The sequence below is a fragment of the Tauraco erythrolophus genome, chromosome 19 (assembly GCF_009769465.1).
Source record: "Tauraco erythrolophus isolate bTauEry1 chromosome 19, bTauEry1.pri, whole genome shotgun sequence".
Lineage (NCBI taxonomy): Eukaryota > Metazoa > Chordata > Aves > Musophagiformes > Musophagidae > Tauraco > Tauraco erythrolophus.
Window position 1 is genome coordinate 7,989,038 of NC_141483.1, and position 26,971 is coordinate 8,016,008.

At 41.4% G+C, this 26,971-nt stretch overlaps 1 protein-coding gene across 1 annotated transcript; it reads left to right on the forward strand.

Moving 5' to 3' along the window:
• The first annotated feature begins 614 nt into the window (after window positions 1–614).
• On the forward strand, window positions 615–26,971 carry ZDHHC8 (zDHHC palmitoyltransferase 8). The gene is made up of 14 exons (XM_086623734.1): window positions 615–622; window positions 1,917–2,081; window positions 3,169–3,290; window positions 7,590–7,747; window positions 10,927–11,099; window positions 11,790–11,892; window positions 16,113–16,204; window positions 16,664–16,669; window positions 17,533–17,574; window positions 17,913–18,045; window positions 18,948–19,065; window positions 19,797–19,906; window positions 22,868–23,904; window positions 26,800–26,971. The coding sequence occupies exons 1-14, from the start codon at window positions 615–617 to the stop codon at window positions 26,969–26,971; spliced, it is 2,439 nt and encodes an 812-aa protein (XP_086479860.1).

Genomic DNA, 26,971 nt, shown 5'->3' on the forward strand with positions numbered 1-26,971 from the left:
TTTGTCCCGTAGATTGGCATTATTGCTGCTGGAAGCTGATCTCCTGGAGGGAGTATATGCACAAAGTAAAAAGAAATGCACTACGGGTCCTACTGAGACATTTCTGCTGCTTCCTTCTCTTGGCAGAGAGTGCAGAGGGTCAGAAGCCAGACTTTTGCATGATGGGTTTAGTGATAAAACAACCTACCAGACTTGGATTAGAATTTCTGTTACTTTGCCTAAAATTGTGTGTGCATTAGGGGAGAGAGACAGGGAGGATGCATCATTTTTTGGGAATCCTGGTAGCAAATTTATTTTCTTTTTCAAGCCTTTTTACATTTGCGAGCCAGGACTTGATCTCCACATCTGTTTTGATCAGTCAGTCTAGTTTACGAATGAGGCCCCTTTTGTCCCATCTAATTTTATGTAATCTGTGATGCTGCATAAAGATTCTGGGAAGAAAAAATAGAAGGATGTGAACAGACCTTCTGGCTAATATGTACAATGAGTCACTCTATCCTTTATTTCAACTTCCATGAAGTATTTTCAGATACACTATTTATCCATTAAATGAGCTGTTTAGTTTAGCTTATGGCTAAAGCTTTTCCTAGTATTTTGATGGATTTGTCGGGAACATGACAAAGTAAATCACAGATGAGAATGTTAACAAATGCTTACATTAATCGTCTGAGACAGTCTCTTTCATTATAATCTTGTTCCGAGTAAGTAGTTATGTGTAAGAAAGAGTTTCCTGTCCCTTGATTTGCCAACTTACTTGACTTTAATGCCAAGGAAATCTCTTCTCCATGCTTGACAAACAATGGGTAACTTCATAATCTTTCTCTGTGTAAGCAGTTACTTCATGGGAAGAAATCAAGTTGGTCATACCCATTGCTGAATCTAATTTTACTATAATTTAGAGAGAAGAACCCTTCCCTGGGTAGAAGTCATTCTATAACTGCTTATTTCAGGACTTCTTTTGTTTTGCTGCTAAGGATCTGGCAGAAACTGTTGCTAGTGACAGGCATGCAGCTTGCTTGGCAAGGTCACTGCAGCACATTTCATGGCAAGCGAGAAACTTCTGCCTTGCCTTGGTTTTTAGTCATCAGCAGCTGCTTTGAGGAAAACTGAGCATGGCAGCAAGAAAATATGACCTCGCTGCACATTGAAATTCCACCTCTTGGGGAACGTAAGGATCCTAGGGTACCTCTTGGAGTCAAGCTGTCTTCAGCTTGGTCTGTCTGAACTAGTTCATCTTCATCAGCTTTCTCTTCTACAAGACTTGCTCCTTTACCCAAGCTCCGCAACCACCTGGATGTGATCCTGAATGCAAGAGAAACACACAGAAATTCATCTCTCATCCACTAAGCTCTCAACCCTTTCCTATTCTCTTAATGAGTGTTAATTGCCTGGGCCTTTCCCTGCTGAAGACCAGTCCCAGGAGAAACCCAATGCTTCTGCTCTCCCTCTGTGGGCTGTAGCAAAGCATCCTTACTCAAGAGAGAAGATTTGTGTTTTCCTTCTGCCTTACTCAGTCTGGAGGCTTGGCCCTGGCCACCGACATATCTTGCTCTTGGCTTTACAGTTTATTCCCCCTGGGTAGAATTTGTCCATCTTTTACTCGCTCCAGGCCAGGCTGACTGATGCACACACAAGGAAAAGGTCCTTTTAAAAGCAGTCTGCAGCAGTACAATTAAAAGCCTGGCTGTGAAGAGGAAGGGAGTGCAAAACAATTTATTCCTGCCTTCTCACAAAGAAATGAGAGAGAACGTGGTGCCCTTCTAATGCTGGCCACGAGAGCGTGTTTCATGGTGTCTCTTCAAGGTCAATAACACCATTCTCAGCTCTTCAAAACAGCGTATCGGTAGCAAAACTAGTGCGAATTAGATTTGGGAGAAGGCTGGTTGGTTGGTGGTGTTTTTTCTTTCTCTCTGCAGGATTCAGCCTGGCAGGCAGTCAGATTCAACCGTAGATGTAATTCGGGAAAAATACAATCCAGAGTATGTGCGCCGATGTGTGATTTATGCTAATAGTGGCAAGGTGTTGCTGCGGGATGGCTGTCGGCACAACAGCTTTGGAGGAGGTCCTGGCTGTCAAGGCAGGTGGAAATCTAAGGAGCCACTCAGTCAGGGGTCTTACTTTTTTTCGAAGAGATTCTTTGTCTTATATTTTTCCTTATTTATATTTGCAAGATCCATGAGATTGATCAGATTTTTCCCCTCAAGCAGCTCTGTAACACCAAACCTCTTTATGCAGAGCAGAGAAGTAGATTTGGTTTAGTGGTTAGAGATGAGCTTTAGAGAGGTGGTAAATGACTGAGTGAATAAACACTGCTTTTTAGTGGGTAAAGTTGTCTGTAAGACAGGCTGTTTTCTGCTTTGGTCCTGCCCTCCTCTGCTGGTGGGAAGTGTTCTTTGCAAATAAAACAATTTTCCTATAACTAACAGGCATTTCTCCATTCTCTTTCCAAAGTCTCCTACTTTTTCTCTACCCTTTATCTTCAGTTCCTCTCAGTTATGTTCACCAGGTGGGCAGCAAGCCTTTCTGGTGTTTCTGAAAAGCGCTCACATGGCAGATGCCATCCACTTTCTTTTCAATATTGCATTCTTAACATTCTGCTAACACCTGCAGAGCCCATGCTCGATCTGACTACACTTTCCTCCAAGGAGATGTTTTGTAGTGGTGGTTCCAAGTGTTATTTGGAGTTGAAAACCAGTCAGGGAAGTGTAGTGAGAAGTGAGTATGCTTCTCTTTGTACTTGCTGTGGAGGTCGGTGGTTTAAGAACCCTATTCTGCTTTACACCAGTCAAAATTGGAAGTGACAACAACTGCAACAAGGCTCTATAGAAGGTAAACAGAAATGGCGACAATGGGATGAAGGTTTTACCCAGAGAAGCAAAATGCCAGGTTGCAAATAAGGCAATAGGGTTGCAAAGCCCTATGAGCCGTGCGACAATTGGTGCTTTCTGTGCTATAGAACAAAACAGCTTTACAAAGGGTGTCTGCAGTGTACTTTAGATCACTGAAACTGTCTCTCTGGAAATTTCTGTTGTTAAATTGCAAGTTCAGCCTTGCTGCGTGGCTGGCGGGGAGGGGACAAGACTACTTCTCTGGGTGGTGATGGTGAATGGGAAGAAACTACATGTTACAGCTGAAAGAGCCCTTACCTATAACTTTTCTTCTCCACAGGTGCCCCTGGTTGACAAAAGCCATCTCCCCAGCCATCCCACTGTACAATGGGCTCGTGTTCTTGTTTGTACTGGCAAACTTCAGCATGGCAACTTTCATGGACCCTGGAGTTTTCCCTCGAGGTAACAGAGAATGGGACTGTTGGGAGGGGGGGATATGAAAACCCAAGCCAAAGGAGGTGTCAAGTGTCCAAATGCACTGTTCGCTGACTATTCCCTTTTTTCCTGGTATTCTTTCTTGTAGACTTTATTTATTTATTGGTTTGTTTGTTTAACTCAGCTGGCAGTAGAGGTGGGATGGTGGTGAAATGCTGGACATCCTCCATCTCTTTTCTGAGCTAGGAGGTGTCAGTTGTCCTTGCACTTGCTGAGACTGGCAGTTGAGGGCACAGGGTTGTGTAGAATGTTTCTCCTTGAGTAGCTCTCCTGACTGATGTGATTGCGATTGCCATCCCCTGTGTCATGCTGGCACACTGGATTTAAGTCACTGTCTTCACAATAGGTAGCAGAGCGTGGTGGAGGGGAGAGGCTAAACTTCCTGAAATGGCTTCTCAAAGCAGACCTTCCTAAAAGCCTTAAAACAAATGCAAAAGCATCAAACGCTAAAAAAATATAGATAGGACTTGCCTTAGAGTGTCTAAAAATGTATACATTTATAAAGATATGCCTGCTTAAATTAGTACTGATTCACAGCTGATTGACTAAGATAAGATCTGCTCAGCTTTTGTAATGGGAACCACAGTGCAGCTCTCTCTTTTAACACATCCTAATGAGAGAATTATCACCTCATTTTATCTGTCTTCCAATAATTATTCACATGCAGTTTGCTGCAGAGTCTGCTCCAGGCAGTCTTGCTAAACCAGTGGATTTGTGCTCTCTGCAAGCTGTGCTTTCTCACCTCTATTCACTGAATTCAATATCCGTTTTGAATTGCTCTCTGACAAGAACAAGATACCTGTCCTGCTGGCTTCCCTGAATAGCAAGTGCGAGGTTTCTCCAGGTAGCAGGGTCTCATGATGAGCATCCGTCTGCCATTCCTTTCAGCTGAAGCTTTTGAACCCCTGATTAAGTGTTGCAGCACTCCAGTTAAGGAAATAATTTTGTGTAAAGGCAAACTAAGGCAAAGGCAAGATTCAGTCTTTTGTGCAAGATTAAGTGATGCAGTGCTTAGGTGCTTAAAGGTACAAATAGATGCTGGTGAGATTTTCAGAAGAGCTAAAGCACTTAGAGCTTTTACCTAATTCCCTGGACTTTTTAGTTCTTCCATCTCAGCAGAGAATAGCAGTGGTTAAACATGCTTTGGGTGTGAGGTTATCGAAAGCATCCATGCTCTTTGTCTTCAGTAGAAGGAGAGCTGGAATAAAATTGTTCAGTTTTGAAAATCTCAATCTGGGAATCGAATATCTTTGGGCAACGTAGTTCCCTCAGACCAGTGCCTGCAGCCGGGTGCTCATCATGCCCTGCGAGTGATCAGTACTGAGGGTGTTATAAATTCACACCTTCCCTTGCACTTCTCTAACTTCCTTTTGCAAACAGGTTCTTTATTTTGGACTTCACTTTTAAAGGAGTAAAGCACAGGGAGATTAAATGGAAACTTTGGAACTTACCTCCCTTCCCATCTCCCTTAACACAAGGGAGTCAGGAGCAAAGGAGGAAGAGGAGTTTCCCAGAGCTCCCTTTTCTTCTGTCTCTTTCTCTTCATTTGTGGCCGTGGCCTTATATCTCTGTGCTGTGCATATGCTTGGTCTGGAAGAGACGGAGCGAGGAGAGTGGGGAAAGGACGAGAAAAGGGATGGAAGTCATCCTGGAAAAAAGTGATGGAGTAGGAGTTTAAACGTGTGAAGGAAGAAAACTGATAAGGAAAAGATAGAAAAGACTATAAATACCAGTGCTGGGAGGAAAGAGGAGCAGATGTTATTTCAGATCACAAGTGTGCATGCGAGAAAAGCTCTCGCCACCCCACGCCGCCCGCAGAGCTGCCAGCGCGAGGAGTTCAAAAATTGTAGGAGTGATTTGAAATGAGTATACAATAGATCTATTTGCTCTCTGTTTTTGAAATTCGGTTTAGTCGTCTTGGTTTTCAAGCTTTTTTAGCACATTTCTGATAATTACAAATTTACTTCAAAAAATGAAACAACAAACAGCAATGAAAAATCTGGAATTCTAATGAAATCACATGATTCCTTTAAGGAAACCACCCAAAATTCTAAGATATGTTCTAAAAACATGCAACTTGGCTGCCCTGTGTCACTGAATCAGAGTTTGAGAATCTGTGTAGTAAGATACGTTCCTCTGCCAATGTATTCTTCTGCTCAGATCACTGAAAGCTGGAAATGAACATATTTCTACCTACGTTGTATAAGCTTACAGGCTTGTGTGGCAGATAGAACTTGGGATATGAGGGGAAGTAAACCCAGCTAGTTCTTGTATCACTGAAGAGGACCTGAATCAAACTCCCGGATCCATTACTCCTATTTTAATCATTTCTTAATTTGCTGGCTCCCTGAATGTTTCAGATATGAATCAGAACTGGCTCTGTGCAAGCGAGTTGCCAGTAGTACACCAAAGTGAGTGAGAAGGAAAGGAAGTATTAAGTCGCTGAAATTGGGGCTGCCCTGACAAATCTGGTTTACAGTCTGGGTTGAGACTGGCAATGTTTGTTGCTGGCTAATTATAAATACCAACTACAAACTGGCGTCCGGTATTTTTGATGTGAATCTCTACAAACTCTTCAAGTGTGTGTCAATTCTGCGAGACTAATGTGTTTATATGCATGTGGTTATATACAACGTGCACATTTTTTTGGCTGCACAGTCAGTTTTTTTACAAGAGCTTAAATGGTTTGACCATTCTAGTGTCTCGTTTTCAAGACAGCAAAGGCTGGTTCATAATAGTATTGAAGAACCTACAGATTGTGTTTAAGGAAGTGCCTAATGGATTTAAAGTCTAGCTCTCACTGAGGGTCCTACTGATGAGTTATGAAGGAAAACTGTAGAGAATTGTGCCAGTACAGCACTCTGCTTCCACGCACAAACATTAATCCAGAGAATACTTTTGCAAGGTAAATACTGTAGCTGAGCCACATCTCAAGCTCATCTAAATGAAGGGAGAAACTTCCTCTGAAGTCAATAGAAACTGGATCATTTTAGTAGGGATAACGTATCTAGAGAAGATTTAATACAGAACTAAATGACAGTGATCGATGCCCCACTGGGACAATATTATCGAATTCCACCTAATTTGGAGCCAGTCAGCCAATGTCAGCTGCACTATAATGTTTAACCAGGTGTTAAATAGATGTGAACTTCTTAGATTTTTTCTGTCAAAAGGAAACAAATAAAGATTACAAGAATCTAGAATGAAAAATGAATTTTCATGGACATCATTCTCTTTTTTTTTTCCTTTTCCTCCCAATATATATTTTCTATTATAGACTGACTTTTATTTTGTGCATTTATTTTTAAATGACCTCTTTTCTTAAACAGGGCAGCACTTAGCTGAGAAGGTAAACCGTCTGCCCTCCACGTTGTCCCTCATAAGATGACTGCCATATTGTCATTCTCATCTTACTAATGGCAAAGAGGCTAAATGACTAGCTCCAGGCCAGAGTGAGAAAATTAGAATACAGGACTTCCTGATTCTGTGCTCAAATCAGTAGACCGTGCTGCCTTTGAAAGAGGTGAGATCTTCCCAGTTTTGTATTGTGACTAGAGCAAGAGCATTCTGGTATGCTATGAAGAGGTGAGCACAGGATACAAGATACTTTCAAGGATAACAGGATACAGGATACTTACAAGAAGTAAGCACTGGTGCAAGGGCTTGTTGCAGGCACACAAATTGCTTCAGAACGGTATATCTCACTGTGGCATCAGACTTCCGGGAACAAGAGATCTTTGGGATGATTGTGAGCTGACACCAGAGTGCTGAACAAATTGTCACTCAGAGTCATCTGGCTTGATTTTGGAGTTTGAACTATCACAACCTTCTTCTAATATCTGTCAATGTAATTTATTTCACTTTATGTGCTGGTAGGCTAGCATTGAATTAATCCCGAAAGCATGCAGCTGAGATTCTCACAACAAGGGCTTGGGTGATTTCCATCCCCTCTTTGACTCTAGTCGGCAGTTTGTCTTATTCGTCTTGGTTGTAAATGCTGGCTAAGACTCAGACACCTCTGCCCAGGGACTAGTGAATAAGGCAGCACAGCACTCCTGTGAGAGGTGCTAAAATGAGCCCTGATCACTGAAGTGTTCTGCAGCCCGGACAATCTGTTCTGACAGTCCGTCACTTCCACCACTCTGTTGTTTCTCTGACAAGCCCAAGAACATGTGCGGTGCCCCTGTCTCCAAGGCACTGACTGGACTAGCTCTTTTATCTTTACCCTCTGTTATTTCCACTAACTTTTAGTTTTGCATTGAGCAGCAGATGAAGATGAAGATAAAGACGATGACTTCCGAGCTCCACTCTATAAGAATGTGGAGATTAAAGGAATCCAAGTACGGATGAAATGGTGTGCCACCTGCCACTTCTACCGTCCTCCACGCTGCTCTCACTGCAGCGTCTGTGACAACTGTGTTGAGGTAATAGTTCTGTCAATTACATGATTTGTTGGCTTTGTCTCAGTGATGGGTTTGCACATACTACTCAAAACATGCAGTTGAGTGCTTCCACCAGTGTTTCAGTTCTTGGAAATTCCCAGCCTTGTTGATGGACTCCTACTCATTAGTACCATTTGAAACAAAGCCCTCAGCTGTGACATATGCATATGCAATAATGTTTGATATCAGCTTTGTTGCCAGTGATAATTAGAATAAAAATTTGTAATTCTGGTTGTGTCTTCCTTGAAGTAGTTAAGAGCTTGTAAATGTTAAAAAAAGGGTTAAAGAAGAATTGATGCAGAGGCAGAGTTCAGGAGAGCAGGAAATTTGGGGTGAACCATTGTAGCTTGTCATGTGTGAGCTTAGAGCTCATCATTTAATTTGGAACAAACTGGTGCCTACATTAGTGGACAAGCAGACAAGCCAGAATGGTGTGTGAGCTTCAGGAAAACCAAACTTGGAGTTCAGCAAGTGGTTCTCCAGTCAATGGAACAACCCATGTTTGTTTCAACACTCCAGCTCAGAGAACTTGTTCGTGTTTCTAATGTTGGTTGCTCTGAATTATGGGGCTTTCATGTTTCTTGATAGCCCTAGGGCCTTGGTGAGGCACACAGGATTTTTAAAAAATAGCCCCCAAACAGTAAGATTTGCTTTTGGGCTATAAGCATCTCCCAGACTTGTAAGTTCAGAGTGCTGTATCCACATCACTGTATTGCCAAGGGGGGATTTTTTATTGCTGAGCTAAAAATTCCACTTCTTAAGGATCATTTCTGCTGAAAGGTCTATTTTTTTCCAATAGAAAGATGAAATCTTTAATATGTCCAAAATATATTCAGCTGTACCATTAAAGTGAAAGGAATTACTAATCAGAAAGGGAACAAATACCAGTCAGCTGAAATGCTGTATACACCATCTTTGTCCTAATCCTCTTTGCCATAAGCAAGGGAATAGTCCCAAAGAAAGCAGCACAGCTACATGTGAGGGAAAGGCTGCCTAGGTTTATCTTGTGTCAGTCATTTTCTCCTTCAGGGTGATATATATCTAAGTTATAATTATCTGGAAGCAGTGCTGTGCCTAGTAACCATCGATAAATAGGACAAGGCTGTTGTGGAAAGCCTTAGAAGGATGTGGGATTTGAGAAGATGGATAGTAAGGAGCCGCCAAGGTCCCTGGGTAGAGGGGAATGCCAACAGCTATTCATGGGTCTTATCACACAATTTCTTTAGACTGCTGTGAATTGTTGAATAGAGGTGGATTTTTTGTAGAAAACCTGAGTCGTGTATCCCTAGTTTTAAACCATAAATGTTTTCACTAATTCTAGATCTTTGAGGATTGTTTAGATGATGGTAAATTCTGTTTTCCTATGGAATTTCTTTCTTCTGCCCTTCCCAGTATCTCAGCATGAATATTCATTTTCAACAAATGAAGTTTTCTCAGAAAAAGATTGCTGAAAACTCACTGGTGCAAACACTTGCAATTTCATGCTGCTGTAAAGCCTCCATGGGAGTCAATTCTGCAGCAGAAATGAAAATGGGAAAGCATCCAAAAGTAACCTAAATAAAATAGCAGAACGCAAGGTGACTGCCTAGCTCTCCAGAAGTTTTATTGATGGTCAGATCAGTTGAATGTTCTTTACTATTCTGGTGGGCAAGTAAGAAGCTCTGCTTGCATAATTAAATTATGTCTGTTGTGGAGGAATATAGGCAAAAAGCATTAATGACTTCTGAATCAATAAATCATGGTTTTCAACAGCATGCTTTATTGATTCTTGTGATGCTTATTTCCCACTCACCTGCCTATTCTAGAAGAGCTTGGAGACAATGATAGGAGTGACTCTACTGGCTTTTCTATGTGGAACCTGTTCAAAGTTGTAATTCACTTCTTTTCACTTTCAGTCTAGAATGTGCAATAAAAATTCTTTTCTCAAATATAAAACTTTTGAGCTAATTTAATAAAAATGAACAAGCAACAAACTTGCAGAAATAAAGTCATTTAAAACCTAAAGGCTGCTGTGACCCAGAGGGACCCAGAGGGACCCAAAACTGAATCTGTGACAAAAGGAGTCAGATTTTTGTTTTCTTTACTGAAGTGTTCACAGTGGGTAATTCTATAGTTTCATAATCCATAGATATTTTGGGTTGCATACAACCAGATTTGCATAATAGACATATGCTATGTCAGCATTTCAGATATAGCCTGAAATTATCTTTACTAAATTGCCTCTGTCATCTTCTAATGTGCTTTGAGAAAGCTCTAACCCGTTTTCTTGTGTTTTATAAATTTTTGGTAAATACATTGTGCAAAACTTAAAAATACAAAAACCTCTTCATCGTCATTGCGGAATGTTTAAAAATAGCATTACCACAAAACAAAGAATAAACCATTTATTGATGTAATAAGTGTGTAATATCTATTCTGAAGAATGCAGAAATAAGAAAGGTTTATTTCTTGTACCTGATCGTGTCTGCACATCAAGAATAATCCCATTGAAGACAGTGGATTTACATGCTTATAAAACTATGTAAAGGCACTTGAAAGGTGTCTGTGGCTTGCCCTTGGTATTAAATCTCCTGTTAAAAGGAATCTGACTTTATGAGGGACTTCAGACTTCTGACTGCAGCAAATAGTTAGGTTTGGGTTCATAACTATTAATGAACTTCTGCAGACCTTTGCCTGAATCTTATCCAGATGTTGCTTTTCTTTGGGGACCTGCTTGGTAAAAAAGAATCTTTTGTGATGTCTGTTTTTTTTTAAAGTGGATTCATTCAGCTATGTCTGAGTACAGAAATGTGAGGGAGAGAGTTCTGCAGCAGTATTAGATCTTCAAAACATTCTAGGTTATGATAACTTTGTTGTAATTTACTCCTCATGTTAAGGATGATAAAAAATTAGTCTTTCTGCTGCTAGCAGATAATAGCCTGTCTTTTATTTTTTTTCTGTCCTCTTTTTGAACTCTATAAACACTTAAGTACCTCTCCACCCATAGATACAGAAACCACTTGGTCCCAAGAAGAGCCTCATAACGAGAGTGTAGCATGTTGTAAAGCTGCAGAACTAGCCTGATGTAATTTTACATGATGGTGGTTCAGATTTATCTCTAAGACAATGCATTTCCTTTCACCATTTGGATATTATTCCCTGTCTCTCCTTTTCTATACAAGGATTTTGACCATCACTGCCCATGGGTCAACAATTGCATAGGAAGGAGGAACTACCGCTATTTTTTTCTCTTCTTGCTGTCCTTAAGTACGCACATGGTTGGAGTATTCACCTTTGGGCTCATCTTCGTATTAAACCATATGGAAAAGCTGGGAGCAGCTCATACGACCATTACGTATCCTTCTTTTTGGTCTTTCAAGACTCAAGGTGGCCTTGAGGAAAATGTGAAAGAAGCAATCTGAAGATTCGTCTTCCTGGAACTGGTAGAGATCTACTCCCCTCCTGATCCCTCATTGCTCTTTCCCTCCAAATGCTTAGTGCAGGTTTTCCTCTGTACCCGTCTTACCTGTGTAACCATCGATTAACCCAAAAACTGTAGCTGACCTTTTGTGTATCTCAATCTTTGCCATGACAACCCAGCAGAAGGATGTGCTGTCTCCTCAAATTTTACTTCCAATTGGTGTGACTCTAAACTGCCAGGTACTATTTACTGTATTTAACACTCTGTTACTGTGTTTTAAAGCAGAGTTTGCACTGGAAGCAGTTCCCCTGCATGCTACTGTGATACACGAACCCCTGGCTCTGAGAGGTGCTATTCCTGTTGATAGATTAGTGCAGAACAATCTTTACAGGATGGTTAGAGCCAGAATGAATAAGTTCACATTATTTTTTAACCATCTCAAGGATTAGTACTCAGGTTAGGAGCAGATGGACTTAACTTGGAGATAAAATTTAGTTAGCCTAATTAAAGGTGAGGGACACCCTCCTATTTCCACGTTGATTTTTTTTCTCCTTTTCCTCTCCCTCTCCTTCATAGCCTCTTTTTCCCTGCACTCATCCCAGTTTCTTTAACTCTTGGATACAGAATGGCTGTCATGTGTGTGGCTGGGTTATTCTTTATTCCAGTCATTGGTCTCACTGGCTTCCATATTGTTCTAGTGGCCCGAGGGCGCACAACGAATGAACAGGTAAGAAGCAGTCCTTTCTCTATGTTTGTGGCTAAGATGTTGAGTTGGGAAGGAAAGTCAGCAAGTCAGCTTGGTTGAAGCAAAAAATTATCCACATCTTAGCAGTAACACTCTTACTGGAGCTTTTGTCAAAATCTGGGAAGATTACCTAATTTTTTATTTTCAGATTTTTTCTTGAATGCACTACAAGCAAAGATTTCCCCCTTGTCCTAACCACAAAGGAACATCTCAAGCTTATTTACCATTTAAAATCCACTCATGACCTTGAAATGGGTTTTATGTGGTTTAATATCTTCATCAATGACATAGATACTGGGATGAAGTGCACCCTCAGCAAGTTTGCAGACAACACCAAACTTAGTGGTGAGGTTGACACTCCTAAGGGATGGGATGCCATTCAGAGGGATCTGGACAAGCTTGTGAAGCAGACCCATGTGAACCTCATGAGGTTCAGCAAGGCCAAGTGCAAAGTCCTGTACCTGGGTTGGGCAACCCTTCTTATCAGCACAGGCTGGAGGATGAAGGGATTTAGAGCAACCCTGAGGAGAAGGTCTTGGGGGTACTGGTGGATGAAAAGCTGGACATGAGCCAACAGTGTGCACTCACAGCCCAGAAGGCCAACTGTATCCTGGGCTGCATCAAAAGAAGCGTGGCCAGCAGGTTTAGGGAGGTGATTCTGCCCCTTTACCAGATGGGGTGGGGTGAGACCCCACCTAGAGTACTGCATCCAACTCTGGAGCCCTCAGCACAGTAAAGACATGGACCTGTTGGAGCGGATCCAGAGGAGAGCCACGAAGATGATCAAAGGGCTGGAGCACCTCTCCTATGAAGACAGGCTGAGAGAGTTGGGGTTGTTCGGTCTGGAGAAGAGAAGGCTCTGGGGAGATCTTATAGCAGCCTTTCAGTACTTACAGGGGACCTATAAAAAAGATGGAGACAAACTTTTTAGCAGAGCCTGTTGTGGTAGAACATTGGTTAATCTTTTTAAACTAAAAGAGGGTAGATGTAGAATACATAGAAGGAAGAAATTTTTTACTAGGGTGGTGAAACACTGAAACAGGTTGCCCAGAGAAGTGGTAGATGCCTCATCCCTGGAAACATTCAAAATCGGGTTGAACGGGGCTCTGAGCAATGTGATCTAGTTGAAGATGTCCCTGCTCATTGCAGAAGGGTTGGACTAGATGACCTTTAAAGGCTCTTTCCAACCCAGACTATTCTATGATTCTGTGGTGAGTACCATCAACCCCAGAAGTTCAAACTTTATAAGTCGGACTGAATAAATCATGAGATTGAATGAAAAAAAGAAAGGAATAGATTGAATCGTGCTTTTGCCCCGTCTCCTGACATTTTGAACTCCCCCAGCTAACCCACACTGCACATAAGAAGGTCTGAGTTAGCTCTTTGTCTCGCTCTCTTTGCCTCTCTCTTGTTTGCATGCACACACAGAGGCTATTGGACCTAACTTTTCTTCTTCAAACCAAATGCCAACATGACATCATGTGCCAAAAAGCCTGTAAAACTTTAGCTCCCCTGCAGTTACTCAAATGTATATAATCCAGAGCCCCTACGCGGGTGATCCGGACCCATATGCGTATGTGTATCAATAGCATGATACGAGTGATGGAGATCGAGTCCTGAGATCGACAGCATGTCGCTGCCCTTCGAAAGGGGTAGCTCAGTTAGAAAGCTTGGTTAATTGTGTCCATTCCAGTGCTTTACCCTTTCACAGCTCAGCTCCAAAGCACCCCTCACACATCTGGGGGTTTTTTCAATTTTTTTTTCCACATCACACTTCTTTTTCACATTTTTTTCTTTGAAAAAAGAATTTTTACTGCGTTTTTACTGCTCTTGCATCTATGGGCGATCTCTAGTCTGTGCTGAGCAGTGTCGTTCTGACTGCAGGCTGAAGCCTTCGTGCTTACGTAGCTGGTATGGCTGCTGTGCAGACAGAGTTGAAGACATCTGTGTGAGGCCAGGCCTTTGCAAACTGGGATGAGATTGTCTCCTATCCCACAAGAGACAATAAAGACTTTTATCTAGAATAGTGTGGGAGGGTAACATAAGCAAATAATCTGAAATCATCCTGAATTTTTGCCTAACACGGCCTTTGAACAAAGCAGGCTTACTGTAGCTGTAGATCTTTAAATGGTTTTCTCTGTCCTGCTTGGAAACAGCTGCTCTTCATTTTAAAATTGATTTTGGCCAAGTATTAGGCTTGATAGTGCTAACAATAGTAGCATGAAACCCAGGGGATTTCAGTCTCATAGCTGGAATCATGGTCTGCTATAGGCTGGTCTCTGTGCAGTGATGAAAACTGTCCGTGATAATTTTAGGCTGAGGAAGAAGGAAAAATGTAAATTAAAAGAAACCTAAAATCTAGCTTCTTGTGTTTGTAGCTACACTAACGTTTAGAAAGACTGAGAATTTTGCATTTAACTTGATTGAAATAACTATTAGAAAATGCATCCTGGCTTGGTTTGGTTTCCTGAGCTACCAAACCACTTACAATTAGTTCATCCTCCTATGCCGTTTTCTGAAAATTAAATGTAATCTGGTCTTAATTTCTGTTTAGTCATATCTACTGCCTAGCTGTAACTGAGGGATGGATGTTCCCAGCCTTCAGGCCCCTTGCAGGGGAAGCATATCTAAGTAATTAGAGCACTAGACCAGGAGTAATGGGTATGAGATCTGCTCCTGGCTTTGCCACTGTGTGAAAACTTCTCTCCTGCAGCTGATATTGATTCTGTTTTCTCACACTGTTAGTTATCTGCTGTCAGCTGTCCAGTTACAGTATGCACAGCTACACTTGTCCTCTTGTCCCAGTATGTTGTATAGGCCAGTGGTACAGACATTTTTGGTGTTTTACTGTAAATTTTTTGTATTTGTTCGTTCTGGAGTTTGTAGGCTTTGAGCATTCGTAGTAGGCAGTCTGTGGTTTAGGATTGCATAGTGGCTGAGTTTAGATGTTTGTGAACTTTCTGAATGCCTCTGAAAGTCTTTTATGGAATCAAAATAACCCGTAACGCAACATCTGCTCATATCCTGGTATTTTTAGTTTCTGAATAGAGTAAATAAATACATTTCCTTCTGAGGCTGCTTTCTATCAGTGGATTTCAAACTACTTTAGAAACCAAGTTGATATAATTAGTAATGTAATCTGTGAGTTAGAGAAATTTTATTTTCATATTGTGTTTGAGAAAATGGGCACAGAAATATGAAATGCTTTGCCAGCATCTGGCACAAGTCAGCCTAAGCCCAGGATTGAATGCAGATGTGCTGAATGTCCCAGGCCCATGTTTTAGTCATCAGGTTACTCTTCCAACACTCAGAACTTCCACCATTTCTCTCTTGGCCTTTTAAATAGTTTTATGTTATATCAAAGAGGCCAACATATTATACTGCAAAATCATTTAATTGTCATTATTTTATGTGCAAGTATTTCTGGTGCTGTATGAACTTGTTGCTAGATCAGAACTATGAGTTAATTAAAATGCATTACTTGCAAACAGCAACAGTAATGCTTTTAATGGCAACCACTATTAATCTCTCTGGCTTTACTGGTATTTATCCCCATATGGTTACTTTCAAGTATCTGCCTGTAGAGTACAAACTCTTTATGATGCTTATGAAGCTTTGAATGGATCCCGCCCGTCTAATGAGCCTTGGCTTTTATTAAACTATCTCATTTCCAAGCAAACATCGTAATCACCAGGGAGCTCCTGGCACCCTCCCGCATAAGGCCGTGGTTCGTACTGATTGCTGCTAGGGATGGGATGCTGATAGAGAGGAAACATTGCTCTCATCCAACATTGCAAATGTTGGCTTGACATTCCTGTTTGTTTGGAGGGAACTTGCCATGGTAGAGGAGGGGAAGCAACAGGGCAATGAAAGGGACCAAAACAGGATGTCTGGCTGACAGCAGGCACGAATCTAATGCAGGAGCAGCATGGAGAGGTGAACCTGGCCACTTTGAAACACAGTCACATTGAGCTCACTGCGCTTTTGGGGAGGGCTCTTTAGTTGGTGTAGCTCCTAGCTAGAAGTAGCTGGTGGAGGTGGGGTGTTAGAGCAGGAGAGGAGCACAGCATTCAAAGAAGAACAATCTGTTTGGGAGGGACAATAGGGTCAGAGCAAGGCATACGTGTTCCTGGCTTTCTGAGGGTTAAATGATAACTTTTATGTAATCAGCGGTTTGAACACTGTCCTGAATATGTTTCCAGGTGACAGGTAAATTCCGTGGGGGAGTGAATCCTTTTACCCGAGGATGCTGCGGAAATGTGGAACATGTGCTCTGCAGCCCCTTGGCTCCCAGGTAAGAGAAATGCTCTCAACTGGAAAGGAGGAAGGTAGAGTAGTTGCTGGGAAAGAGAAAGAAAATGTGCTTGTTTGGGCTCACAAGTGAAAGACTATTGATGAAATAACAGGGAAGTATAGCAAAACATTCCTGAAAGCAGAGCTCTATGATAGCTGCTTCGCTGTTGCATGGCTGCAACCTGTCACAGCAGTTGCTATCTTCATGTAATTCCTAACCCTCATCCCAGAAATGTTTATTTGGAACGAACATGTCAAATTATATCAAGAGCTGATACTCTTGTTTTCACTAACTTGTTTATCCAGTGGATTTCAGTAACAAGGTAAGTTTCAGTATGTTATCATATTCCCAACACGACTTTTTGCACTGTACAGTCAATGTCCAGGTGTTCTATTCTGCTAGAGAACAGGAAGGAATCTAAAATGAGCCTTTCTCCTTAAAACTGAAATCTAATTTAAGGCTACTGTGGTTTTCAATCTCACTGGCACTTTCATGATCATAAAACAGATTTTCAATGAGGTCTACATCATGGAACTTGGGATTTTATTGATGGCTTTCTATTTTTGGGGAAATGGATTTATCGTTTCACATTTTGAAATCAGGATTTTAATGCAATAGATCAGATTGGAGTATAAATATCCTAGTTGCTGAGCTGTCCAGCCTGCAAACATATTAATAATGGTACTACAAGAAGACTTATTTGAGCCTTTTCAGGGTGTTCAGCAATTCCAGACCCTGACACTATTATCTACAGGTGTTTTTTACGTTACTTTGCAACAACTAAGTCCTAAAAATCTGTTATGTGTGTTTAAGTGAAGACACTGGAATAGCTGCTTCTCAAACTTAACCAAAACTTTAGAATCAGGTCAAGATACGTTAAGAAAGCCAGATATTAGAAGTTGGTAAGCTCTCCTGTTAGGAGCAGGGTGTGAACATTATCATCATGGCTATTCTCAGACTTTCAGCAAGCAGAATGTGTTTTGTGAAGATATGTTCAAATTGTCCTGTACATTGAAAGTCAGTGAACCTTCACTACTAGAATGTCCTATTCACTAGATAAAACAGAGAAAGCTTGTGTGCATATTGATGTTTATGCACTATACAGCCACTGCTCAACTGCACTTAAAGAATTCTAGTCCGCTGGAAAGAAATTAAATATCTAAAGTAAACCATTTCCCTTTAGATTTGTTAGACCTGTTTCTTTTACCTCAATTTATTTTAACACTCTAAACACACTGCAGAAACAAGTCACCATGTGGTAAGCTAGAACTGACAGTACATCATCTTCTCCATGTTAACTCCCCATATGCTGGGTCTTATTCCCCCAGTCACTGTCTTCCACCACAGGGAAGCTGTTTCATGTTAGCCAGGTATCTAGTAAATTACTTCCACTGGTGGTAGGCCTCTCTTTCTCTCTTCATGTGAACTGTGTTCTTGTCCATCAGTGCTTCAAAAATTGCTTGAGTTTTTCAATGCATCCTTTCCATTTGCTCACAAAAAAAAAAAAAAAATTGATCTTTTTATTGCTTTTTAATTAATACAGCCATGGAAATATATGCAGCTTGTTTCCCCAGATTCTGACACATTCTTAAAGCATACCCTGGAATCAGGAAGACTTTCTTGTCTCTATTCTCAGGTTCTTGTTTATTAGGCACCTTGTTCTTAGGTTACTGTTTATTTTAATGATGACTGTTGAACAATTAATCAGGTATGTTGTTGAACCCAAGAAAAAGCAAGCTGTGACCGTGAAGCCGCCCTTCTTCAGACCTGATTTATCTGAGCGACAGATCACAGTGAAGATCAGTGACAATGGAATCCAAGCCAACCTCAACCGGAGCAAGGTAAGGCAGCCTTCAAGCACTGCTTTTGAAGAGCATGGATTGAGCATTATCAAGCCTGGAAATGAGTTTTTCATTGAAAATCTCTTTGAGATGATGCATTTTTTTGAGAAAATTATAGAGATTGAGTCCTTGTCATACTCTTCATCCTCTGAAAGTAACCCAGGTTCAGTAACAGCAGCTCTTGATCTAGTAACAGCTCTTTTTGCAGCTCTATAATAGAATGCCTCTGGGCATCTTTTGGAAGAGGTGGTTGTTCTTTGCAATAGTTACTTTCTGTCCCAAAAGTTGCCACCTGTTGATGTTCAAATTAATTTCAACTAACCTGACACATTGCAGGAACCCTTGTACCACCAGGTCAGCTGTTGTACTTCAAAGAAGGTTTTGAGCTTCCAGACTGAAGAAAGGCTTGTGGTCCAGTGAAAGGAATATTGGCTCAAAGATGAATTCTCTTCTCTCCTCTTCTTTTTTCTGTTTCTACTGGCATGAAATAATGAGAAGGATTTGTTTAGTCATATAAAAAGCAGTGGATTCAAAAGAAGCCACCTTGCAAGATTTTTGTGGATAGTGACTTGTTACACTCTTTGGATAGTTACTTGCTGAGAGCTGCCTGGAAAGTTGACAAAAAACACTAGAAAACACCATTGTCTTCTACCACATATTAACTAGCATGATGATAATGCTGTTTAGCATGCCAAGTAGACTAGGACAGGAAATTAAAATTATTCTGGCTTGTTATGACAATGCTGATTTTACACATGACAATCCTTGTCTGCAGTTGGTGCTAAATCATGTTTGTCTTTATAGGTATAGGTAGTTCCTGTTCTGTGATACATCCAGCACTCTGACACATGCTGTTATTTAACCAAATTATGGATAACGATTGATTCTTTGGTCATTTTCAGTCTAAAATTAGCCTGGAAGGTCTGGAGGATAAAAGTATGGATGTGCAACCACCTCTCCCACCCAAAGGAGATCCAAGCAAGTACTCTGAGCTAAAAGGGCAGCTGGGGACCAGTGAAGGTATAGTTACATTATCGGTGTTTTGTTTTTATGAATAAGAAGATATTTCAGCCTCTTTAAAAGGCTTCTGGTATTCTTTCAAAACAGTAATGGGATCTGGGTGAAGGGTTTTTTCTAATTACAAGAGCTCTGAGCTAGGGGAATAAACAGCAGAAAAGGGAGAGAAAAGTCAGTTTGAAGTGGTTCATTCAAGCCCAGGTTGGATATTTCATTTCAGTTTCACAAAGTTTTTAAACCCTATTAAACCCCTTCTTATTTTTTTATCAATTTTGAAATGAAAAATGTCATTTTCGACTAAGGAATCAGAAATATTAGTGTGCAATGTTTAGGCATAACAAACTGAATTATTTCATTTATGAAAATATGAAATTAAAGCTTTGATACTATTAAAAAAGCTCTTTTTTTTTTCCCAGACAAAACTAGAAGCTGATTTCAACTGAAATATCTAGTATTTCAAATTATGACAAAATTACTACTCACCAAAATACATCACCTCGCTTCATATATTATACATTGTTTCTTCTCTTTAGATTGCTGATCTGGCAGCAATGTACTGTTATTTCCACAGAGGCCTCATTGAGTTTGGTGGGATTCTGCACAAAAGGACTGCAAGTTTTATTCTTTCCAGAACAGATCTGTTTTCAGAGGACCATGGATAGCAAGGAATTAGGGATGATAGCATTCTGTCCACACATTTTAATAGAAAGTCTTTTTTTTTTTTTCTTTTACAGAAGGTGGCCTTTCACCCAAACTGATCAGCCCTCCTACACCTGCGATGTACAAGTATCGACCAGCTTTCAGCAACAATCCCAAAGTCCACTACCATGCTACGACTGAGCAGGTAAATGAGCCTGGGAGAATCTGCAGATTCAGGGGACGCGGAGCTAAGGATAAGTTCACGGCAGAGCATTAGTGAATGTCAGAGTGTAAAAGTAAATAACGACCCTTGGCATTGTTGTGCGATAGTGTATATTTTCACTCTGCTCCTTATGAAAACACGTCTGCTTTTGCAGCTTTCCTCTGTTGAGCTTGACATGTCTGTCCAGCTGACAGGCATGCACTGCTGCTTTACCAGTGTCTTGGCCTGATCCTGAGATGCTGAGAAGTGTCACCTCCCATTGGCTTCTCCTGACAGAGGAGCTGGCACTGCCAACTCCTGTTCACTTCAGAGGGAGCTGGGCATGCTTAGCGCTTTTCTGGATCAGACCCTTTAGCCAACAGACAACATGCTCAGTGATTCCTTAAAATGTCAGCTTGCAAAACAGAAACAACTTTTAAAGCATCCCAAGAGATATTTTACTTAAAATTAATGGAAGATTCCTCAAGTTTCAGTGCGTTTGGATTATAAAATAGAAAAGAAAAAACCTTCCTAACACTTGACATCATTGCCTTCTGTGAAGAAAACTGAGGTCCAAACAATTAGAGAGACTTGCTCTGGAATTTTGACTGTTTTCTCTTTTGCTTAGGAGTTTTGAAAGTTTACACTGTTTTCTGTGGAAGCAGTGTGGAAAACTAAGCTGACTGCTAATAGGCTTATATTTCTCCCTTATTTCTCATGGATTTGCTGCAAATATTCCTTGGCCCCCCAGGACCTGACAACAGCCATTAGAAAATCACTGGTCTAACTTGTATATTTTCCATATGTATCCAAATCTTCATACATCATTGGAGATACCCTTAAAACACACGTACCAAACTCAGTGCAGTTTTCTTATAACTAATTTCATCAGCTCCTCCAATGTCACCTCTGCACTAAAAAGAAGGGAGTGGGTGACACAAGTAAGGAAAGGATATATGGTAGAGAGATATAATTGACTGCAGCAAGACTGGAATAACACAGAATGTTCCTTAAATGGTGAAGAAAACTTTTCTAGTATCCTTTTCATTCTGAAAACACAGATAGTGATAGGTGGTGGAATTCCAGCTATCCCCAAGTTCGAGTTTTAGCCTTCCTGCAAAACCTGTAAATCTTATTATCTGGATCTGTCTAGAGAATGAAGAAAAGATTGGCTTATGAAAGGGAGCATAAGAACAACAGTGTGTTCACTGGTTCACTGTATCCAAAAAGAACAATATCCTATCATCTTCACTTTGTTACATAAAAAATGGCTTGACATCCAATTCAAAATATTCTGTTTACAGGCATCAGCTAGCAATTTTGAGCTCTCTAAGCAACAGATAGTATTTTGGGTCACAATGCCCTAAGTCAGAGAGCCACGGAAGGCAAACTTGTTTTATTCATTCAGTACATAGCCATAGATGCAATATAGATACAAGATACGTTCTGATTAGGCCAGGAGACTGGGCAGTGCTATGAAATGATAACAGGGTACAGCATCTTCACTCTGACAGCTGTTGTTTCAATCCTAGCCTAGAAAGATGTTGTTACTATAGACTGACTGGTGTGCATACTATCAGCTTTGTGGACTTGTTCAATTTTATAGTAGTCACAACTTTCTAATAGTCAAGTGGGATTGTTATAAAAAATGAGTACACTTGGCAAGCTGATAGGACAGCATGGATTTGTCTGCCAAGCGATACCTAAGTATAAAAGACTGGCTGGTGTGAAGAATATCATGTTGCCTCTTCTGTATCAGTTCCTCAGCCTATCAGTGAAATTCTGCTTTTTAGCAGTGAAAGCTGTTAGGAAAGAGGGATCAGGGCACAAGGATAAGTAGCACAAATATAAGCTACATCATTGCTCTCTCTTCCTGCTTTACAGGCTGTCACTTGGTCTCCTTTTTCCAAAGAGGGCCAAATTTAGCACCATGCTCTAGAAGACAGTCAGCTCTTTTGCATATTTCCCTATCTTCTAGCTCAAAGAAAAAAACTTGAAGAAAAATTTAGAATAAAACAGATTTTTTGCCAGTTAGGGTTTTTCACATGTTTCTTTAAAAGAAAGTAGATGAAGAACAGACTGCATTGACTGCATTTCTGATTAAATATGTGACAGATAGTAATTCTTTTTTTTGCAGAGCCAATGTAGCCAATTTATTGTTGTACATTATGGCAAAATCTTCCTTAAAAATAACAGCAAAAATTATTTGTTTAGCACAGAATGGCATTTTAAGTGAACAGAACTGTAAGCTATCTCTCCTAGAGTAAAACAAAGTGAAGTCCTATCTGTTTTCAATGCACATAAATAAATTATGGCCTATATTTCCTTCTCTGAAGTGGCCACTCTCTCCCACATAGGCAATAAAAAAAGAGAAAATTGCTTCATTTTGTTGCCTAAATGATGGGAAGGAGCCTCTCTGCTTTAATTAAGCTTATGTGCTTAATTTTGAAGACTTATGACCAGAAATTCACAATTACTAAATATTCATAGCTCTGAGTAAAGTGGATAAGAGTGTGCTGGTCCCCAGTGTGTTGACATGAAGCCTGAAGTATTTCTGCCTCAGCGTGCAGAAACAGACATCCCTCAACTCAAGAGCTTTTTGTAGAAAACTTGAAGCAAAGTGCTTTTTCCAAGGGCAGTATTACCAGTTTACAATCTGATTTACCTTGACTGACACATGAGTCTTAGTTTAGAAGGTCTCTTATTCTGTGTTTTCAGTGTCTGTGTATTGACATGTTTATTACTGTGAATATTATTTAGCACTTTATGAACAACTCCTCCATGCTGCTAAGGTGCTTATCCATATGGTGAACAGGAGTTAGGAGATTCCTTATAACGAGCCTGTGTCATATCTGAGTCTGAGAGAAGACCCTCCAGCCTTTTCTTCCCTTGCACTCACCATGGAGAGCCAATCTGTACTTACATGTCATTGCCTTCTGTTTCTCATATTCGTCTCTGTTTTAGATCACCATGCAGGAGGGACTCAGTCAAGGGGCTCTGATAGAAGAGGATGGCAGGAGCCTTGATTACCAGTCCGAACCCAGCTTGGACATCCCCAGCTACCGGAAGAGCTCCCTCCACAAGACCTATCAGTCTTCCCCACTCCAGATAGATTCCTTTGCCATCAATTCACGATCCCTGAGCCTGAAATCTGCTGGCAGGAGAGGGACAGACAAAGTGCCCCTTCATCCGATTAAGTCTGAAGGAGCAGCTTCCACCCCTTACAAAAGCATCTTTTCTCCCAATTCCCTGTCAAACAGAAATGGGAGTCTTTCATATGACAGTTTGCTAAACCCCATGTCGCCCTCGGGGAGGAAGTGCGTCACCCATTCTGCAGTCAGCTCTGTTGGGTACCACTCCCCATATTTATCAGCCAAAATGTGCCATCTGCGGGGTAGCGAGCTGCAACGCCAGCCACCACAGAGCTTCAGCCCAGTGCTGGGGGGTCCAGCTCCACATCAGCGAGACCCCTCCCCAGTCCGCTATGATAACCTTTCCAAAACCATTATGGCATCCATCCAGGAGAGGAAGGAGATGGAAGAGAGGGAGAAGCTCCTCCACTCGCACCCTGATTCAGTGTTTGCAGACTCAGGTGTCTATGACACCCCTAGCTCTTACAGCCTTCAGCAAGTCAGCACGCTCTCTGAAGACCCACGCAGCATGGCAATGAGATATGGATCTAGAGACAATCTGATGGCTGCTACGAGTTTTAGCACAAGGAACCCTATACTGCAGTCCTCAGTGTCTTCACTCTCAAGTGCAATGACAAGAGCACCAAGGACTTCCACAACCTCTCTGCAAGCTGATTTAGCCAATAATAACGTCCAGTCCCATCAAGCGCTACAGGGCAGGGTGAGCAATGGCTCCTACAAATCCCCAGGCCACCAGGTCCCATCGTCCCCTACAGGGATGCCTAGGTCACCCTCGTATGGAGGCCCAAAGGCTGTCTCGTTTGTAAACACTGTGGAAATTACAGAGGTGCAGTCAGTGGGAGCACAAAGGTACGTACTGCTTTAGGTGCTGCTTAGCAATGTGAATCTGTTTGCAAGCAGCTGTGGAGCTCTTCGCTGGAGGCACGACACAGATTACATGTTTATTGCGGGCCAGAGAGGGTGAGAGGTTTGTGGGTGCTCTTCAGTTCTGTGATACCTTCATAGCAACCTCATCATGACAAAATGTTTGCATGTTTGCTGTAATTTGAACTACAGGTGGTCAATTAAGTTGTAGAGGTCATAGTGATTTAGCATCTTAGCCAAATTGGATAATTATTTGCAAGATACGAGGCAGGTTATCCCTCTGTTATGCACAAAAGGGTGGAGCTGTTTTAGTTTGCAGCCTAAAGGGAGTCTGGACCCAGTCGTTGGTTGGACACAGAGGCAAAGATGAGATCACAGCATATGCAAGCCTGCCCTGCGCTAAGGGACACAGGAACTGAGACCAGTCCTGGGAATTGTATTTAGGTGTGTCGAGTGTCCCATAATACAGAACTGGTGATAAATGCACAGATCATCTTGCTGTTACCTTAGGGCTTCACTGTCTCCTTCCTTTCTGTGAGAAAGTGTGGGGACAGAGATGATTCGCTGTGCTGAGAGCCTAAGTGGTATCTGAGCAAGATACCTGCATCTTCTGCATGTGCTTATCTGTCTTTTCCTTCTGGAGACTATAGGCCCTGGTATGGAAAGTCTGAAAAGAGCTGCATGATCCTGTTGAGGATCCAGTATCTCAGCCATGGTGGGGCCTGGAGGACTCATCAGAAATATCTAGGTTCTCTTTGCATCTGGCACTTACTGCTCTATGCCGTCCTCCGGTTAAGGTCCCAGGCTTCTCACTCCAGCATTATCCAACATTTTGGGTAGAGTTACTGAAATGTTAGAGAACCATTATTATAGCTCTCCTGAAGTTTAGTGCCAGCAATTTTTTCCTCAATATTTTCAAGTGAATTGTAGTTGTTAAGATGGTTTGTCTACTGGTGGAAGATCTAACATTCAGGAGGTAGCCATTCTCTCCTTTTCATATGTATTAAAGAAATGAGTTTCAGTGAAAGAAGACCTGTGGACTTCCTTTTGCCTCTCCGCCCTCTGTTTGAGACCTGGATGTGTCAGCTGCTGCTGCAGAAGAGATGCTGATATGAAAAGCTGTTTGTCTTGTCTTAGTCTCTGGTTCTTGGTTATGCTGTCAGCCTGTCAATCCCGCTGTGTTTACATTGTGCTTGTTTAAAATGTAGAGCCTGTAAATTCACTCCAGTTCAGCTCTTTGAAGTAAGGAAAAATACAGTGTCTGGCAAGAGTGGTCTAGCTGCTAAAATAGCCACAGATCCCATCAGATGTTAAAGAAAGTTGCAGACATACGATACCACTGCAGAGCATCTTTTTTACTGAAGTCCCTCAAGTCAAGTACCTAGATTAAAAAATAAACAGCTTAATAAGCTTGAAGTTTTGTACCTAGTGAAGGAAACCTCCCACAGGCACTCTGTGCTTTGTAAACCTAGCATGCTTTCTCAGACAGCAACACTGCAAATGATTTTCCCTTCTCCTCTTTCCCCTAACACTCCCCAGCTCATTCTGTCTTATTTCAGGAGGCAGACTGTTCTTCAGAAGGATTTCAGCACTGAATTAGGGCTTTTGTAATACTTCAAAGAGGCAAATGTAGAATTTGGTCCCTGCATGTTTCATCTGTTTGGGGATACAGCAGCGTTTTATGAAACCATGTAATTTATTTTTTTATGTTTGTGTATGTGTGTTTTGCTGGTTCAGGCACCCACCACTCCGTTCTCTAGTGCAGGCACAGCTTAAACGCATAGCAGAAGCCAGGCTGGTGTGAGCTGGCAGACCTGCTGCTCCAGCTCCAGGGTACAGCTGTCAGACCAGGTTGCCACATAAAAATTACTTTTAGTTTTGAAGCTATTCTGAGCCTATCAAGAGCTGTGTGAAAGTCTGGGGTAGTTTGTTTTGTTTTGCAGACACATGTAAAGAAAGAAATTGCCTTTTGAATACAGTTAATCCATCAAACCCTCTGGCCTCCAGAAAAAGTCAGGGTGGTCTGAAACAGCTCAGGCTGCCTCGGTTTGCAGGCAGACAGGAAGTGTTCCCTTCTGGAAGGTGTTTCAGCCCATGGTCATGGCTGCTGGCATGAGCCAGCCTTAAGCTTTAGACTGAGGCAAACCCAAGCAGACATCCACTGTGCAGGAGTAAGATGTGAGAATACAGCAGACCCCGCTTGTGGTGGCACTTCCAGAACATGCACAAGTTCTTGGGTAGGTTTTTATCCAATTGCTTTGTGAGTCTTGGGGCTGAAACACATTAAGCTTTAGTGTGTGGTGGCCTAGATTTAAAAGATCTTTTGAGGAAAGCCTGTTGTCCATGCTCCCTGGCAGTAGGTCATTAAAGAGTCCATCTGGAATATAGTCTTTAATTACAGACATCCTAGAGTGTTCCTGACTTGATTCAGTTTGTGTCTTCTGTCATAAAGAAGTCTTATGCTTCACCTCTTATGTTTTTCAGAGATGAGCAACATAATTTTGTTTAACTGGATATTTAACTGAGAAGTGTTTTTTCTGAGTATTTTATTTCTGATTGTAAGACACAGTTTGGCTGAAGGTCAGCAGTGGTGACAGTTAAACCCTCCTGTAATCAATTTGGTTCAACAAAGCATTTAAGCAAGTAACTAAATGAACAAATATTACTGGGGCCTGATCCACTAACCTAATGGCCAAATGAATTCTCTCATTTCAGTGGCTTTTCATCAAATATCTTGGCTTCAACCAGGTTGCTCCCATGCTTGAATATTTTACACTAGGACTCAGGGTAACAGGGATAATTGTTTATCCTGAATGAAGCCGTTCTGCTATCACACTTTGGTCACTAAAATTGCATTTTTTGGTATTTCTTTCGATGCAGGGATGACATACAGTTGAAGACACCTCACAGTAAAATAAATGGACAGCCAAAAGGAATATCCAGGTTGGGTTCAACATCAAGTTCCCAGGGGACGCCTGTGAGCCCTGCTAGACACTCAAACGTTAAGAAGGTGTCTGGTGTTGGTGGAACAACCTATGAAATTTCAGTGTAA